Consider the following 19,944-nt stretch of genomic DNA (forward strand, 5'->3'; position numbering starts at 1 on the left):
CTTACACTTTTAGGCACTGTCAAAACACTGCACAGCCAAGTCAGAGGGCTAATATAGACCAAACAGCTCCTGGATCAAACTAGATGGCATGTACTGAGCTACATGAGAGTTTGCTTGTATCTGTTCCACCTCAGTGTTTATTTTTTGACAGAACAGCTCATTGGCACATCCCTTTCTAGCCAGCAGATACCAGTATGCTTACAGGAGCATTAAAATCTCAGCAATTCTCTTCTCTTAAATATCAGGCTATCATGTTCTTGCCACACAGAAGATGGAAGAAGTTTTAATAATTAGAAGAAAATGTAGGTTTAACTGTTGGTATAGTCATAAAACACCAGAAAGAAATACCTTCTCCTTGACACACAAAAACTGTGCTCTAAATGAATTTCAGTAAAACCAAGATTTTAAAATTATTTTATTTAGATGAGCAAGAATGAACATCCACCAAATTCTTAAGCTGCTTCTATCTTTGAATATTACTGCATTATAACTTCAAAGTTATTACGTACTAGCCTAAACAAATTACAGCTTATTAGGCAAGTCCAAAAATTGATAAATCTGTCCTGTAAATGATGGCTGGTATCAATTCCACAGAAATTACTACAATAAAAGAATGTTATTAGCTGTGATACCTTGTGGTAACTCATATGCTTTGTATGCCAGTCATTCTGCAGCCAGTGTTCGGGAGAATTCTCCTTCACAAAATCACTCACTCTGTTTCTGAAATCATTAGGCTTCAGTAAGAGTAATTGGATTATGAAGTAACAAACTTGAGCTTCATTTCCTTCATGACTACGCATAGCCTTAAACGAAATAGATCAGATACATGAAATCACACTTGACACTGCTGTCTGCTCTAAAACATGGCAGCCAAATTCGCTACATCTGCACACAAATTCCCAATGAATATATGGTCTTTCAACTCTATTTTTCAAGTGAAGACATGAAAAAGAGGCAGATTCAATCCCTATCCCATTCTTTATTCCATGGGCAGAAGGTCTTACAAAATCCCCAGTGACAGCACTTTCTCCACAAATTCTACCTCTCTTTTATCTGTCAGTTGTCTTATTGAAAATAATAAATTAGTGACAATGAAATTAAGATTGCTTTTAACCTCTGGCCACTCTGACATGATTGAACTTCAGTCTGAAAACCAAATTAGAATTCAAACAACCAGCTTTACATTAAGATGAGATTTAAAATTATATATAAAGGACAACTGTTGAATGCAAATGTAGTTCTCTCTAGGTGAATACTGCTTTATTTTGTAGGATAACACGAAAAGCAAGAGAATGCCATTTCTGTCTTACTATTATGATGAAACAGGCTGATTTCTAAGCAAAGAAAGCATACTGTAATGGGTACAAGATTTTCCGTATGCTTGAATCATAGCATGCCATTTCCCTTCTACCTTCTAAGGCTGCAGGAATCGCACAACCATAGAATCATTTAGGGTAGAAAAGACCTTTAAGATCACTGAGTCCAACCATTAATTAAGCACTGCCACTAAACCATGTCCTGAAGTGCCGCACCTACACATCTTTTAAATACCTCCAGGGATGGTAACTCAACCACATCCCTGGGCAGCCTGTCCCAACACTTGACAACTCTTTCAGTGGAGATATTTTTCTTAATATCCAATCCAGCACAACTTGATGCTGTTTCCTCTTGTTCTATCGCCTGTCACTTCTTATGGAAGAAGAGGCCGACCCCCACCTGGCTACACCCTCCTTTCAGGTAGCTGTAGCGAGTGATAAGGTCTCCCCTGAGCCTCCTTTTCTCCAGGTTAAACAACCCCACCTCCCTCAGCTGCTACTCACAGACCCTTCACCAGCTCCACTGCCCTTCTCTGGCCATGCTCAATGTCTGTCTTGTAGTAAGGGGCCCAGAAGTGGCCAGCCTGTAGCACTGCGTGGCGCTGTTGTGACTCAAGTGCAGAACCCGGCACTTGGCCTTGTTGAATTTCAGACAAGCAGCCTCAGCCCACTGATCCAGCCTGTCCAGGTCCCTCTGAGGAGCCTAAACAACTGCACAGCTCTGAGGTCAGAGACCCAAACCACTAATCACAACATTTAATAATACCAGTTCAATGGTTGCCATTAAATAACGAAGAAATTCTTCCCTGAAGACTCAGAGAACTGTAAGAGTTGGAATTTTATGTTGCTTAAAGAAGTAATCTCTTTATTTTACTCGATTATTGACTTAGCAAATAGTCACTATTTAAGAACAATCCATTTTAAAAAGATTGCTCCTAAAAAATGAGTCAGAAAGCAGACTGCATGAACTGCCATCTTATCTTCTGAAGTGATACTTACCAAACAGAGGATTAACCTATCCAGTGTTACAATATTGTATTTCCACACCATGTCATTGAGAATCTCAATACATTTATTGAGCTGCTGTCCTCCTGCAGATGTAGAGAATTCATACACCAAGAAATCTGCAAATGTCCTGACATGTGCCACCAGAGCTCTGGCCCCAATTCTTTCTAACACTCTACCAGGGAAGAAAAAAAAAAGGCAACAAGAAATTGTTACAGTTCCTAATACATTTATAACTGGTCTATTTGATATGACTTAACAGGTTTTAACACAACTGTCTTAAACAAAAAAAAGGACAAAATTTCCTCCCTTTTATTAAATTAACTGAAGGAAATGCCAAAGCAAAGCAAAAAACCCAACTTCAGAGCAAGTGAATTCCTATGTCCAAATACTAATCAGGAGAAATGCTTCAAGTTCACCAATTTCATCTGTAGTATTCTGCCCAGAACCCATGCTTTACTTATGTAACTGTAGTTATACACCTCTGAGGACAACCTTCTGCAACTCAACTTTTATTTCCTATGCTATGCACTTTAATACAGCCATAGCATTATAAACTATTTCCTCATTGCACACAAGAGTAACACATGCTATCATAAATACTGTTTCAGCAGACCTAGGAAGGACTGAAAAGAAATAAATATATTTTTCACAGCTGGAACTAATGCTATTTCTACTAGGAACAAATCTTAAAAGTCAGGTGATTACTACTTCTGTAATGAATTTTCATCTGAATCCAACATTTGTTTTTTAAAGAAATGTTTGGCCTTTATTCATGCATAAAGGCTAAGTAAATGAATGCTTCAGATTTTCTGTTTACTCTTTCAGATTGCCTGAAACACTGCTATTACAAGTAAACTGCTTAATTCAAACACCTCACATCCTTGTTTCTCAGCAGGTAAAACATGCACTGTGGACCACTGCATGGTGGAACCAATCTGAAACCCTACACAAGTATCATGGCATGCTGGCTACTACCTATCTTCACTCTCTTTTTCCATGCTGTGCATGCTTTGGATTAATTAAAAGAACAAGCTGTTAATCCACAAAACCTATATCCTCAGAACCGAGAATGCTGCTGTAATAACTTTAAATTAGCACATTTTTAAGCTCACCTGTAACCAATTTGATTAATGTGATCAGTGTCTAACAACATCTTCCAGAGGAGACAAAGGAAAAGTGGGGATGAACCTTGCGCAGAGAAGTGTGTGATTATTTCATTCTCACTGGTCATCGACTTCCACTTCCGGTATTCTTCCTCTACATTCTTCTTCAGGTTAAAACGGCTTTCCTGGGGCACATTGTTCTGCTTGAAGAACACCTGAAAAAAGGAGGCTTTGCTGTGACTAAGAGCCTACAGTAAAACATTTGAACAGGGAAGTTTTGCCTGACTTAGCATTGTATGTGTTCCTACTTTCTTGTACAATACAACCTCCTAAGGAGGGCTGTTATTTCACCGTGATACCACAGTGACTGTTTTGTCACTAACAAAATCACATGACAAATTGCCACAAGAAAAAATGGCTTTTCCAACTTTTTACTTTTTCATTTTTCAACCATCTGATTGACCTTTCACGAGAAGTATCAGTTGACCACACTTGGCCTTAGAATACTCCAGGGGAATGTAGCTGACACATTTCTAAAGAAATAGCAATGTTATAATCACGCTGCATTCTTTAGGGACTTGAAATCAAATCCCCTAGACAGGGGAAGAATCTCACCAACCCACAAAAGGCAAACGATCTTGTTAAGAGAGTAAATTCACGGTATTTCTAATTTTAAGATCTTCAGTTTTAAACTATTACCTGCAGAGGAGCTGGAAAACAGCTCAGTGTATGTGATGCCCAGTTATGTGGAGTGAAACTCATGATAGTCTGCAGTATGTCCTTGCACCAAGTTCCCTGAATTGAATCAGAGCCTGTGAAAAAGTCTAGAAAACAGATTGATGGTATTAGAATTTCACACAAAACCATTTCTTATTGGTATTCCTTTTGTCATCATATGCATCCAGGCTTTTCTAGTTCAATAGTTTCCTTTTTGTCTGAGTTCTCACAGCCCCTTTCTTTGACTTTATTTCTCTACAGAAGAAGCTGGATATTACCTTTTTTATGTTATTAACAATAAGGAAATTATTTGTAAGTTTTGAGCTAGAAATAAAGCAATCAGGATTTTAACATTTTATATTTAATTTCCTGTAATGTCACTAAAACAAGCTTCTGCTAATTAACTGATTAGACTTTTAGAAAAAAATCCTGAGGAAGATAATGATGATGAAATTGCCAGATGCCATTTTATATTCAAAATAGCTTCAAAAAGGCTGTTCAGTAGTACCTCTCCCAATTAAGCTGTAGATATGAAACAGAAGCCTCATTCCCCCAATCCTTGGGTTGATTTCATCAAAGGTTGAGAAATGGCTAAAAAAACAAAAAAGAAACCAACACAAAGAAGTCCTTTCCCTTTCAAATCACCTCCACCAGTCTCTATGAATCAGTTGTTCAAACACTCCAGCGAGGCTGCAGACTAAAACCATAAAAAAGGAGAGAAAAAACATCCCCCTCAAAGCTAAGAAAAACTTGATCCATGTCCCATAACTGCACACTGTTAGAACATTAGAAGACACATTGAAAGCTTCCTCTTCTCTCTTCCCAAAAAAAGAAACCCAAAATGCAGACTACTTTTTCTTAAATGCAAGCTGTACAGGGGCTGGCTTCCACATGAGCAGCACAGTTGCTGTGAATATTTCATGTTTGTTTTTTTAAATAGCATGTATCAGTAATCAATCCAAACATTTAGATGTAAAATAATGAAACTCAAAATAAGACACTAAAAAACTCCAAACCCTACAGTGTACCTCAGCATAAATTTTTAAAGAATGTCTCATTTCACTACTGCTTCAATAATACCTTTTTGCCTAAACAGAAGCAGTTTGAAATTAAAATTAAACTTTTTTCAAAACCAGAAGTGCATGGGATATGTTTTATTAGTAGGTCATTTCCATAATACTCTTTTGAACAGTACTTTAGAGAAACTGTTTGACTACAGCTTTTACTGGGATGTACTGCCATTACCTGTCACATGTGTTGCCCTTGCCAGAGTTAAGATCAAAGCCCTGTTGAGCTCTTCTGATTCTGCTGAAAGAACTGTTTTGGGATCATTGAGGAACCGTGTGAACTGCGGTTGGACTTCTGAGCTGCCCAAAGCTGTGATTAGCCTTAGAGCAGTACTCTCAACACTGAAAGAAGGAAATAGTCCAGTTAGCAAATAATGCTTAAGCTGATGTTTCTAAGTTTCCAAAAATACCTATTTTTTTCCTCCATTTACTGCTTCAAATTATACAGAAACATTTGTTTTAAAGACTATGTTCTTAACCTTTTGAAAAAGTTCACTTTTTCTACTGTTTAATAAATTTGTTATCAACTATTTCAGTATCTTGTTTTCAAATAAAGCACTCAAGACTAGCTTTAGCAAAAATCCCAAGTGCAGAGACCTTGAAAAAGAGCCTCAAGTCTCTCAGTTTAGAGCCCCCCATTGTTCTTTTTTGCACATCTTCATCTAACGAAGGATACACAGATAAATAAATATATGCAAAACCAAAATAAAAAGGCATGAATAATGCATAGAAATCTTCAAAGCTAACTACCATCTTCAAGTAGACAGCAGTAAATTGTCCTTATTAAAGAAATGAGGAAGTTGAGGAAGTACAACTTTTGATTAAAAGCACTTTAATTTCCAGTGCTTTAGTTGGAAGCACTTTTCACACCAGGCAGTTTGAAGTCATTGGAAAGACTTTTATGACATTGTGTCTTTGAAATGCCAAAGCCATAATTTCGTTAACTCTATTCTACTTGCATGCAGTGCTCATTAAAAGTGACTAACATCTGTATTTTACAGACTACGATGCTAAAACAAGATTGAGGTCAATAAAGAGAGCAAGGCCTTGAATTTAAGGAGAAACTTGTCTTAACTTGTTTCCTTTATGCTTGGTACAGGATAAGCAACTAGGCAATTTGAATTTGGACTAAGAAATTGAGAAGCCTGGTCCAGTGGAAGGTGTCCCAGCCCATGGCAAAAGACTTGGAACTAGATGACCTTTAAGGTCCCTTCCAACCCAAACCATTCTACGAATCTGTGAATTTAGTGTATAATTAGACTTTCTCTATATGAACTGGTAATAATGAAGTTACTCTGTCTCACATACTCCCAACAAGATTTATTGTACTCTAAGAGTGAAAGGACACTATTTCCCCCAATTTTTGACAAGCCCCAGATTCTACATACAAACTGAATCTCATGCTCTTCAACTTCGTTAACACTAAGGTAAACTCAGAGCTTTTGCCTGGAATTACCTGCATAACCTTTCTAGACTTTCTCTAACCAGCTGTTTCACCTTTCCTGTATTCAAATTAGCTACTGTTTTAGGCTGATAGGACACACCCCCTATGAGGGACTCCACTCAGGTTCACGTACAGTTACCACAGCTTTGCACAAACTCCTTTTCAGCTGCAGGGTAAACCAGATTAATTCTCTGATCTGACTGAAAAGCAACCTCACATAAGAATTAAGTGGGACCAACTTAACTCTTGTAACGGAATTAAGCATCCTCTACAGAAAGATGCAAGGACAGTCTCACTGGCAGACAAGCCAAGCACTGACTACAAGTTACAGGCATTGCCCTTTATCTACCATGCAAGAAGCACTTCTGGACATGATAGTTCTGGTGCACATCCTGTGTGCTGACTCATGACACTGCTGCCATGTCTGTGCAAAACACTGCCTCATGCAACTCTGAAGAGCACTACTGCTAACATCCAACTGTACTGCTGAAACATGCCCTGCTGAGATACCCCAAAACAAGTTAGCCACAGAACTAAGACTGGGAAGTATCATTTAAACAGTTCTCATGCAGCTGAATCTCAGACTATGGTCAAATATGGCAAATGTCACTCACCAGAGATGAAGCTGGTTCTGATTAGTCTGTGGCACAGCAGCCAAGGAATGAAGATGGCTGAGGAGCTGGACTCTGTAATGAGGCTGGATGTGATGCATCCGATAGCTAAACATTTCTAGCAGAGTATGCAAAATTCCCCATGCATGAGATTTGAACACTGTTGGCAGGAGCTGACCTTATGAAAAAGAAGTTTGTAAAGTAAGTTTTACAGCTGATCACACCTTAAAATATAACTACAGAGTACACTGGTTTTATTAGGCTGCAAGTCAGACATTTGATTTGAAAAATGTATTCCCTCCAAAGAGCATATGTGCAAGTGCTGTCTGAAGATGCTGTAAATGTACAGAGCTTAATAATCTTTTGAATGAACATATACAGCAGACATGCAAATTATTTTAACAAGAACAATTAAGTATCTTGTGTGTCTCATAAATTATGCTTTTTCCATTAAGCATGTTTTTCCACAATGCAGCACAACCAGGAAGGTCCTGGCCATACAAGCGATGGCCTAAAGGGACAGTAGCACAACTAGTCTGGAATTTACTGCAGCACTAGGACAACTTCTACAGTTTCTTGTATGTTAAAATAATTTATATATGCTGCATCATTACATTTTCAGTTTTACTACAGTCTCCAGTTGCCATTAAAAGAAAATACTGCTTAACAGAAAGAAAGGGGGGAAAAAAGAGGTTTTCTTACTGATAAAGCCTTTGATGCCCAAGGATTCTATTTCCATATAAACCAACAGGCGACTATAGGTTTCCACAAGAGCAGGAGCCAAGGCCACACTAGATTTTGCATGAGCCAGTTTAATTACCCTTGTAGCTATGCTATGAATCAGACTGAGGAAAGAGAGAAAGTATTTTTCAATCAAAAACGTGGACTTGAAATTTAACACATTTTTAAAGTAAATGAACAGACCTATAAATGACATGTCCAGAAAGCCTTTCTGATGATAATTAGCTACACACAGATTAACAGGTTAAAAAAAAAAGAAAAGCTAGCCGTGTATACTGTACCTCATTTTGGCATGAACTGTGAGTGAGTCCAAGAGGTTCATTGGCAATGGGGTAATAGACCCTGATGCCATGCAATTAGTCCCTGGAAGAGGTGTCCTCATGTTGCCATTTCCATAAATAGTCTCTACTAGTACACCCATTGGCAAAGTGAAACACTCTGAATTGGTTGAGTAAGCATTGCACAACAAGGCAATTTTGTAGTCATTCATCTGTAAGCTTTTGTTCCTTAAACTCTGTTGCAAAAACCTGTGTGCCAAAAAGATTAAACATTAAGCAGAAAGAAGAATACACATGCATTCCAGGAATACAGCTACAACAATCTCAGTCAAAAAATCGATTAGAAAATAGTAGAAAAAATCAAAAGTTATTAATTGCACCACATCAAAACAACTACTTCTTATGCCACAATTTCACTGTATTACAACTTTTCTACATTAGATAAACACCTCAGGAAAAGAAATACACTTAAAAATCACCTTTCCTGACAAAAACTTAACCCAATGTACTGCTTATCCACACTTTCCAAACCACAGCATAACAAAACAAAATCATCCATTTACTTTCAGATTCTCTATCACTAATAAAGACTTATTATTCTGAGATAAAATATATAGTTTCCACTAGCTGGATAACAGCATTTCACGAAACATTTTGAGTTTGAGCTCTGTCTTTCTGAATGACTTTGAAGTCACTCTGTTGATAACCTTTATACAGCATCCCATCACACAATACATTCTGAATACAGACTTGGAACTGCCTATTTCATTATGCCTAGACACAAATCAAAACATAACAAAACCCCCACACTCACTCATGGTGAAGTTTAAGAGAATGAGGAATGGGAATCTGTAACTTGGAGTTGTCACTATGGGCCTTCCGGTTCAGATGAATCCAAATGCAGGTCATTGCAAAAGCATGAGTTGACTGGGGTTTGTTAATATCAGGTACAGGAATATACTAAAGAAAGAACACATGAATGTGACATACCACATGGATTAATGTACAGAAAGCCAACTTAGATAGCCAGTATTCACAAGATCAGGTTTTCCTTTTTTCTGACTTGCTACACCATAAGGAACATTTTTAAAGAACAGATTCTACCCTCATTAGTGTTTGTAATTTTAAATCAAGAGCTATGGAAGAGACCTGGACCTCAGTAATTATTCTGAAAAACACCCAAACCAAACAAAATGTCTAAGACCTTGGCAAAAGGAAATTCATGCTTAAGAGTATACAATTTCCAGACATATATAGTCACAAAACATATACTTTTCCTCTCAGCCTCACAAATCATTCAGAAGCCAGTTGTGGTATGTGCTTCCATAGCAGGTACTCAGTGGTTCAACAGTATTTTCTAAAATGTCTAATTGTTCAGCATCACAGTTAATCCTTAAACATTAAACACTTCTCATGAAAAGGCGCAGATACAACCTAAAATTAAAAAGTTTTGGAGCCAGACAGCTATAGTACTGCCACTGGAAAAGGAACTCTGGCTCTCTCCTTTTGTCAACATCCACATTTCTTTCCCTTGGACACAGTTACTGCTGCACAAGCACCACTGACAGCGCAAGTGAGACAGCACCAATACATAACCAACAGGACAGCAAGACAGATCCTCTTAAGAGCAACAGCCAGAAATAACATTTTAAGTGCTTGTGAAACTGAATCCTAAGTTTCACAAGCACTTAAAATGTAGCACTTAAAAAGCACTAGTCAAACACAGACTTTCTGTAAGTGTAACTTACAGCCATCACTACAGCTGAAGTAAATAGTCCTATTGCTCTTCCCATATTTGATTCTGACAAAAGCAATTGAAAACTCCTTATACAAATTTTACTGAAGAATTTCTGTGGGTCAAAACTAATGCAGCAGGGGGAAAAATATGAGTTTGATAACACATTTGTATTATACCATCCATTCACCCAAGTAAAAAGCACAACGAAAAGAGTAAGCAATCAGGAGCTGACACTGACAGTGCTGCCAGAATTAAAGCTTAAGAACTTCCTGTAAGTGCCCCCTCCTCAGGAACTTCGATTCTAGAGGAATGTACAAAGCATGAATGTGATTCAATTTGCCCCTGCAGAATGGATTTAAAGTACTATTCTATTACAGCCCAGATGTAACAATAGAATTACACATTATTCCTTTACAGTCTCCTCAGTGCTTAAACAAGCTCCTCCAAACCTCAGTCAAACCGAAGTCAAGAAAGAGAGGAGTTAACACAAGTCTTTCTTGCTCCTAAAAACAAACATGGTTACACGGATAAGAAATCCTCGAAAAATCATTTACTTATGAAACATCTCCCTCCAAATATGCAGCACACTGCTCTAAGAGTGACTCAAGAATGATAATAATATTGACATATGAAGGTCCTAAGTTGAATTAAAAATGAAACTTTTAGTATCAGAGACTTACTTCTTTCTCAGGATACAGGAGGTCAAACAGCTTCATAACTGGGAGGAAGTCAGCCAGTGCATTCTTCTGGATGCTGCCAGAGATGAACTGGAGTAGCACCCACATCAGGTGGTCTCTCCCCTTAATAAGACCACGGCCTGCCAACTGTCAAGAACACTCAGTAACAAATACAGCATGCAGAAGAAAAATCACTGCAAAGATTCTTATAAAAGCAGAAGGGCAGACTAAAACAGTTCCAGCAGAGGTCACTGAGAATTTTATAGCAGGACCTAGGCAGAAACATACATTGTGTTTCCAGAAGGAAGGGAAATAGGTACATTAGCTGCAACACACAAACAGACTCTGTGAGGGCCACAACAATTAATGGTAAGATTTAAAATGCAGTTAACTCCTGAGGCTCACTGCTTTGAAAAATTAGCAACACTTCAATATTGGTCTTAAATTGCCACCTTGTAGGCCCGCAGTGAAGTACCACATTGCCATCAGGCCACAGGTTTTATAAACTCCTACAAAGGAAGTCCCTGAGCCAGAACAACTTGGGTTTGCTTCATCTGGACTCACCTGGGGTTTTTTTTTTGTTGTTAATTAACTTCTTTATCTGTAACAGCAACTCTCTAATAACTAATATTCTACTCTTATCTTCCTTGCTGTAGTTTTATACTTGATTGTGCAATTGTGTTGTATAATGTCTATTGTTTCAGCGGTTTATTAACAGTAATTACAGAAATACAGCCCTGGTAAAACTAATTTCAGGGAAAACAAAGAGAGCAGAGAACTACAATCCATCATAAGCAGAACACAAGATACATAGTAAATTTTTATGCAACACAGAACTGTGGACAAATGAAGGCGGAGTAGCGTGTTGGGCATATTAGAAACTGCACCTAAATAGCCACAAGCTGATCCTACAGTGAGGAGAAAGAACCATCAACAGCATACAGCTCTCAGCAAAGAGCTCAGGATGTTGCTGACTGACTGTAACCCCTTGCTTTGCTTACGGAGGACTGGCATCACCACCCTTAGAACTATAACCCTGAGCACCAGAGAAAAGGGCAAATACTAGTATCAGTTTTAATGGAATTATTACTAGGAAGTAATAATAACTTGGGACTGTGATTGCCAGTATTACTATGATTGGACAAATTACCTTTGATTGCTTTGCGTAGATTGATTAGACAAATATCAAGTTCCTACATCCATTTGCCTGGCATGTTTTTTTAGTCCACAAACAGAACAGGGCATTCACTCTGTTCAAAACTCATTTGTAAACTGGATGCAACAGCACGGTACTTGGATCTTCTGAATTATGCCAGTTTACCTCTTTATTCTAATTATTAGCACACTTTGAATCCAAATATAGTGCAACATCCTGTAACTGAATACACGAAAAACACACCTAGCTCACAGAACCATAACTTGAGAATTTGACTTCTAGAGAGACCAGTGATTAAAAATTTAATTAATTCTTTCACATAAACTAGTTCTTGCAGGGATGAGCAACACTTCTTAAAAAATACTGGGTTTGTTTTTTAAATCCCTCTTACCGTGTGGGAGCGATACAAACAATTTACCTTTTGATGGAGTGACAGGACCATATGAGGAAAACTTGCAAACTGAAAGAGCACAAAGAAAATGAGCTGGCTGGAGAGATGCTGCCACAGAAGCTGACTGGTTCCACCATCATCAAACTTCTCTTCAGTCTCAGACCGTTCCATGGCATACACCACAAGATCCACCAGCTGGTCCTCCAGCACAGGGCAACGTTGCTTGTGCTGTAAGGCAGAGATCAGATACAGTATTCCAAAAGCCTTGCCATTAACTCCAGAACTTGCACAGTTGCAGTTACAGCACAGTATTTTGACAGAAGGCTGGGAAGCATGAGATGAAGTCTGAACTTAAGTTAAGGATAAGCCAGTGTATTAAAGCTGCACTATGTTACAGGTCACAATGATTTTTACATTTTATCATATATTCCATAATGCCCTACTCAGTTCCAGAACACAGCTCATCAATGCACAGATAACATCTGGGGTTTTTTTTGCTGTTTTATAACAAATTCATGCAGAATGTTATTCCTCTGATCTTGCATTCACAGAAAACAAAGCCCATTCTTTGGGTTTTTTGCTGGATTTTTTTTTCATTCCTTCTTTTCACCATTAAGTCCATTTCAAAAGTAGGCAACACCATAAAGATGTATCAATTATACCACCAAATGCAGAGGAAACATCCCAATACATGATGAAGGTAGTTGATAACTATTCTCCTTTTACTCTCTTTTTACTTGGGTTCACCTACAGCCTACAACTAGCAGCAAAATTAACATCTGGTTAATGCTCCTATCACTAGATGCTGTCCTATTGACACAGCACCACAGGCTACAAGACAACATCAAAAAGGCTTGAAAATTAATCAGTGGTACGTTCTACATACCGTAAATAGAACAGAAATTACACATCAGAGTGAGGAGCTCCTCAAATGTTAGACTGCCACAGTCTTCACACTGAGCTATGCAAACCCAGAAATAATTAAAAATACACACCATCTCTGATGATTTTTAATAATGAGCAAATAAGGAATGCATTATATATTCAGATATATTCTGTTAGTACAGATGTATATAAAATAGGTCCACTACCAGTAATTTGGAACTCAGATGACAAATCTTCAGTTCAAGACTACCAAGTATAATGTCACATGTTACAAGTTCTTCAGTGCAACAACTTTTTATTACTATCCTGCATTTGTATTGTTACACTCATATAATGTACTATTGTTATGGAAAAAAAAAACCATGGAGAATTTAACTTATTTCAGAAAGTGCTAGCACTTTGGAAATAATCTAACCTGTTTGTTTTGATGCAATCTATACTCAGGAATGGTCACATTTACTCATTTATTTATTTGGCCTGATGCCTGTAACATAATGCAGCCTTAAAGAAAAAAATATTACTTTAATGATACAAAAGAAAAGGAACTGAGCTGCTCAAACACTCATCATGAAAATGCATTATCCCTTTCTAGAGGCAAAAAAGTGTATGTAAAAAAGTTTTAAAAGATCACCCAAATACTCATAAAACATTTTAGGGATGCCTTAGATGAATTCTTTGACTTACTAGCCAGGCAGCCTAAAGAAAGGCTACTAGAAAGATATAATAAAAGTAAAGAGAGATGCTGAAAGGAGATGCTTGTTCTACCTTCATTGATGGTAGTCTTTTGCTATGAAAAAAAAGAGATTCTCTTCAATTAAAAATAGAATACAGAATTGGCGAAGTTGACAAAATACAGTGAACAGCATCCCCTGTTGCATGCTCTTTGCGAGCTCAAAACTGCAGAAAGCTACAATTCCAGCTGTGCTTTCTTGAAGCATGCTTAACACAAACCTCTAGCTAAAACAGGAAGCATCGATGATACCTTTTCTCCCAGTACGCAACGTCATTATCACAGACCAACCACGGTACAGGTTTACAGAGAGCAGTATTGGCACCATCAGTTCAGAACTCTTTGGGTCTTTTGTGGCTTGTTTTTCTCCCCCTCCCAAAGCAACTAATTATGAAGCAGAGCAGGGTGCAACAGACAACACTACAGACTAGTTTATAATCCAGCATGCAAAACTACTATGTACAGGGCTTGAAATTTAATAGTTTGCTAAGCACTGCGTTAATGTAAACCTAAAGCCTAATCAGGTTAGGCTATATTAATTTAGAAAGTTATTCAAAGAATACAACAGGAAAAATACTACTGTTAAAAAGACAGCCAGAATTTCCAGTACGAATTTTCACTATTCTGAATAATTCTATGACTGGGAAAATTTTAGAAGCCAGGAAATGAAAAAAATGAATTCTTTTATACTGAAAACCAACTTTTATTGTTTTAAAAACCATTTTCCATCAGAAAAATAGCAGTACATCCTATTCTATCTTCATTAATTTAATTTTCTGTCAATTTTTTTTTCTGTATTTTCAGTGAATATACATTTTTGCACAGATTTTGTATCTATAGTTTTGGAACTCTTGGAAATAAAATACTGTGCTGCACAGGAATTTGCAGGATTGGGTCCTTGTTTTATTAACTGCTCATAAGTGAAAGAAAATCTCAGTATAAACTGAGATGAATAAAATTATAGGTGAGAGCTGATTACCCTCACTACTAAGCAGGAATTCAGGTTTTGGCATGGCTTAAGTAAAACAAAAATGAACAACAAAAAACCTCTGAACGCTGGATTATGTATGAAAAAATACAGCATTCAAAATAACTATGCTTTTCCCCTAAAGTAAACATGATTCAAATTTTTACAATTTGGTTGTATTAACATTTTCCCCATTTTGTTCTAAAAATAACATTTAAAGATCTGAAAATACGTAATTTCATTTAAAACGTTATTAAACCATGAAGAAATACAGGGGGGAAAAAAGCGCTTCCATGACAACTTGAAACCAAAATTTCTCAAGACCAGCCCTCTGTTGGACTAGTGGTATTTCTTTAGAGTGGATCAGAGCTTCACTTCGATGGTGGCTTGCTGTTCTTATTTGGGTTTGAATTTTTAATTCCTTCTTTTTTTGGGGTGTTGAGACAGGGTGGGTATCTAAGAGTGGGGCAGGGGCATGGCTAGCATTAAAAGGGCTTCCTAAAAGAAAAATATTTTAAGGAGTCAGTAAGGCTGGCTGATGGCTGTGATAGCTTTTGAGTATTTTAAACAAACAACATTTAGTAAGTATCTACACTTAAGAAATGGACTCAGAAGACCAAACCACAGATGCCAAGTTCCCTACAAGAGTAAATGGCATCTCCAGAAGTCCAATTCAAAATGCCTAAAGTAGTTAATACATGACAGAACTACTCCCACACTTCCATTTTCCAAAACTGTATGCTAAGAGGACACAAAGCTTATTGTTTATATTATACCTGATTCTATAATCTCTTCCAAGTTTGGCAGCCATTCTCAAGTTTCCCTCATTAAAAAAAGGAGTAAGTTTCAACAAAAAACATGTACTTGAGTGTTCTCAACACATACCCTTACAATCAGAAACATATAAAAAATAATCACACCCCTTAAACTAAGTATTTTGCCATGTTATCATCAGTAAAATTGGATAGTAAGATGCCAGCATCAACCTAAATTTAAAAAAAAAAAGTGAAAGGAAAGTAAATTTTTAAATATTGCATTATGTCATTCCTTTCACTTAATGATTCTGCTTACAACCATGTCCCCATGCTAATTATCCTGATTTGTAGCTAGCAGAGAACACAACTACATATTCACCTGCACAGAGTAAGGCATAGATAAGCTGCAGATTACCACTGCTGGTTTAAAAGGTGACCAGCCAAATACACTAATTAAAGAGCAAAATCATTAATACAATAGCTGCTAATTAAACATTTGTGTATCACAGAAACAAGACACCTGAAAATTACCTCCTCTCTCAAATATTCCCCAAACCAGAGAAATCAAAATAATAGTTTTTGATTGATTAGAGGACTGCAACAAGATCCTAACTGCAACTATGCAACTATGCAAGCAAAAACGGCATTTTATTCTTTATGCAAGTCTGTACATACAGAGAAGGTAAAGATATAATCCAAAACCTCCAAAGTGAGTTCATATCCTTAAGACACTACTTTAGTTCCCTTTTAAGAACCAACTGTAAGATCCCTAAGCCAAGTCTTAATGTGGTATCAGTGCACTAAGACACTTTGAACTGTTAATCATTTTCCAAAAAACCAAATTGTTATATAGTTCAAAAAATTACTTAAAAAATAACTAAGAACTGAAATTAACACCCCAACTAGCAGAATACAAATTGACACAGAATTGTTGAGTCACTTAGGTTGGAAAAGACCCTTAAGAGTCCAACTGCAAACCATAACATACAGGATAAAATACAATTTGAGTCTTACTTCCTATTGACCAATTCAAACAGATATAAAAGAGTATGTACTGTCCCACACAGAAGTACAGAGCAGCAAAAACTCAGAGACCCCACTCACCAACAAAAGAAAAGTTTTGAAGTCCACATTATTACATTTGGACTTAAAGCCATATACTTGATAAGGGTATTAGAAAACCTCATCCCTCAAGAAAACGTAGAATCCGGAAAGGAACACATGAATCTGTAAACTTAAGAAATTTTACCTTCATTTTTCTCCCTGCAAGGTTAACAGGACAGCTGGGTTTGTATGTTTTTTACACAACTCAGTGATGGCTTGAGTAAATGGTTTTCTAACACAGATCTGCTTAGTTAAGACTGAACCAGAAAATTTCATTGTTCATCTTCAAGAATATTTGAGAACTAGGACAAATCTGGCTGAACCATACCTAGATAGTGATGCCAAAAGACTCAAATGAAGGCTCCAATCCTGCAACTGGATCTGTGTAAATAGTTGACAGGGCATACAAGCAACTTCACATAAATAATGATCATAAATAAATAATGATCATTGTGTTGTTTCTGTATTTATTCTGAAACAAACTTGGCACTTTTTGCATTTCTAAGTGTCTTCTATTATAGTGACAGTTCATTTCTGCAGGTTATTTCTCTAATAATAAAATACAAAATTATCAGCCATTTTACTGAAAGCATTGATATAGTTACACAACTTCTGAAAAGCATGCTACTATTTTTGTCACGTGGCTACATTAACAAATTGAACTACAACACAACACTAATTTGTACCTAAAAATGAGAAAAATTTTAATGCTTTCCACAGTTTAAGCAGAGTATATTAACATTTAAATGGAACATATTTCCTGTCCTATACCACTGTACCACCCACCTCTATATTTGTATTTTTAACTCACATATTTTCAACTCACAAATTTTCAACATCTTTATGCTGGTGTAACTGTAGTAGCACAGCTATAGTTCATGTTCTGTCAGCATTTCCTTTATAAGCTACATTCTTCACGTTAGTTCCTCGGCCATAAAAATTCATGCCAGGATGAAACTTTGTGTAGGAATTCCTATACTAGCAAACAAATTTTAAGAAGTATAATTTAATACATTTTATTTCTTCAATTACTTTTAGAGGACAGTGAAGTAGGAGCTAAAACCCAGCATTTTAAACATAAGTGGTTTTTTACGTGAAAGGACAGACCATCCATAGTTAGAAGAATAAAATGGGTTCAAAATAATTTTTGCCTAGATCTTGTACTATTTACCAGCTACAAGATGGACAGAGGAATAGTTTGATTTATCAACTCGGTGCAGACACAGAAAGACGCACAAATACTACTCATTTAAACAGTAAACCAAGCAGCTCAATTCCAGGGTTTAACATTTCAGCTGCTTTAAGTCTCAGATACAAGAGATCGTCATATACAACACAGAGTACTGTTAGCCAAGATGTAGGAATCTATGCATTCAAAAACATTGTCCCAGTTCAGAAAATGCACTGGTGTATTCCATTACATTGGGAAATATACACAAGGTTTCAAGATCATGTAAATTTTATAGTCAAGTTACAAACCTGAAAAAAGTTTCTTAAATGGAAACACTGACACAACCTTCACTATAGTATTGCAAACAGCAACGCTATTTTATAAAATCTTAAACACTGTTTTTTTAAAGTAGGTGTGGCAATTATTAGCGTAATGAGGGATAAACTGTAAATATAACACATAACTTCAAATTTCAAGCAGAAGTCCACTTAGTTGATTTGCTCAGGTGTTTATTTAAACAAGTAGTCAAAATTTTAAGGAACTACTTTTTCTGTGGTACTCTGCACTACTGTTCTTTCACCTAGATTGGAGAATATTATAATTACCTGTTGGGAAGTTCTTTACAGAGGATTCCTAATGATAAGAAAACTCCACTAGTAAACCTTTCTTTTTTTAAATGATGTATTTACATCCTTATATTTTTACAATTAAGTCCAGTGGATGTTTTTTCCACCTGCTTAAGGAAAGAAGTTTTGAACTAAAAATCTCTCCTCATCTGAAAATTCCAGCAAAGTAAGTTATGACTGGTAAGGGAAATGGTAGCAGTCCATTCCAACAAAAATTTTAATATCAAAGGACCACTAACTGTCAGCTTTATGCTACATCTCTCATATCTCTACAGAATTGTAGTGAGAATTTGCCCTTGACTAATGGTCCTGCCAATTTCAAGCCCTGGCTGTACACGTATTCTCTACCTGGAATCAGTGGCTACAAAGCGGCCAGCGTATCGTTAGTCACAATACAACAGTAAGGTTGTGAACATACCTGAGCAATGTTCAAGGTCTAGAGCATTGGAGGATGGGCAGGACAAGACAGGACAGAACAAAAATAAAGGAAGAAAAAAAGAAAAGACAAAACAGTGACTATGAGGCCAGCCTCAAGGATCCCCAAGTCAGACTAAGCCCCCCCATTCTAAGGTTTCAAAAGAAAAAATGTAACAAAACAAACCCCAGCTTTCAACTGTTCTAGTATTATAACATTCCAATATAACAGAGTATGAAAATGCTTTAAAAACTAACCAACAATAACCAGTCTCCTACTGTCTGTCAAAGGTGTACTTGAGGCTGGCCTTATAGGAAAAAAAAGCAATGCAAAAAAAAATCATATTTTAAATCTCTACTTTTCAATTTAACATTCGTAAAGCAATATACAAATGATAGGAATAACAGTGTCCAATTAACCTAATATGATCTCATAAAAAAAAAAAAAAATCACTCTCTGTACCTAAACTGTTTTGCTTAGTTAGCTATAGCAAAGAAAAGAGAAAAAGAATAGTGCAGATTCTATGCAGAATTAAATCACGTTACAGCACAGTACAGTACCTGCTTATTCAGACCTAGCATATTGCAGACCATATCCCTTGAATACGGTTGTTCCAGCACATATCTCAACAAAGCAGTCTGTGGCTCAAACAGATCCTTGAAAAAGAAACAAGCAATCACATACAAACATATATTGCCTCAAGATGATGTTTAATACTGAGTTTACATTTAATTGAACAATGTAAGAATGAATGTTTCATTTATGCAGATATGTATTATCTGGTTAATCGTCTTGCTCTCTGATAACCAAAAGAAATAAGGAGATAATCATAGCTCCTAAGAAGTGGCAGATTTTATGAGGACCAAGTAGAAGTACATTCTTCATCCAATAAAAGGATGGTACAATTCCAGGAACAGCCTTGAACTCAAAGAAAAAAATGTAAGACAACTGAGGCAATGGACCAAAGTGCATAAAAATCAGGACTAATGTGAAGAAATCAGATATGAAACAACTGCTCACTGCATCTTCCAATAGCTGAATCAC

At 36.7% G+C, this 19,944-nt stretch overlaps 1 protein-coding gene across 2 annotated transcripts in view; it reads right to left on the minus strand.

Annotated features, from left to right (window-relative positions):
• Positions 1–19,944, minus strand: part of MED23 (mediator complex subunit 23) — a 37,961-nt gene that overhangs the window by 8,687 nt on the left and 9,330 nt on the right. Inside the window, exons 10-22 of one of the 2 annotated variants that reach the window (XM_032101663.1) lie at positions 19,461–19,556; positions 18,904–18,921; positions 12,275–12,475; positions 10,704–10,847; positions 9,100–9,245; positions 8,289–8,534; positions 7,969–8,111; positions 7,270–7,444; positions 5,390–5,553; positions 4,127–4,251; positions 3,437–3,642; positions 2,316–2,496; positions 633–803 (exon numbers count right to left, since the gene is read on the minus strand). In XM_032101663.1, the coding sequence (XP_031957554.1) occupies positions 633–803; positions 2,316–2,496; positions 3,437–3,642; positions 4,127–4,251; positions 5,390–5,553; positions 7,270–7,444; positions 7,969–8,111; positions 8,289–8,534; positions 9,100–9,245; positions 10,704–10,847; positions 12,275–12,475; positions 18,904–18,921; positions 19,461–19,556 (2,016 nt within the window). The remainder of the gene's footprint in view (positions 1–632; positions 804–2,315; positions 2,497–3,436; positions 3,643–4,126; positions 4,252–5,389; positions 5,554–7,269; positions 7,445–7,968; positions 8,112–8,288; positions 8,535–9,099; positions 9,246–10,703; positions 10,848–12,274; positions 12,476–18,903; positions 18,922–19,460; positions 19,557–19,944) is intronic. The other variant, XM_032101664.1, reaches the window with a different exon arrangement.

Source organism: Corvus moneduloides, chromosome 3, assembly GCF_009650955.1.
Source record: "Corvus moneduloides isolate bCorMon1 chromosome 3, bCorMon1.pri, whole genome shotgun sequence".
Taxonomy (NCBI): domain Eukaryota; kingdom Metazoa; phylum Chordata; class Aves; order Passeriformes; family Corvidae; genus Corvus; species Corvus moneduloides.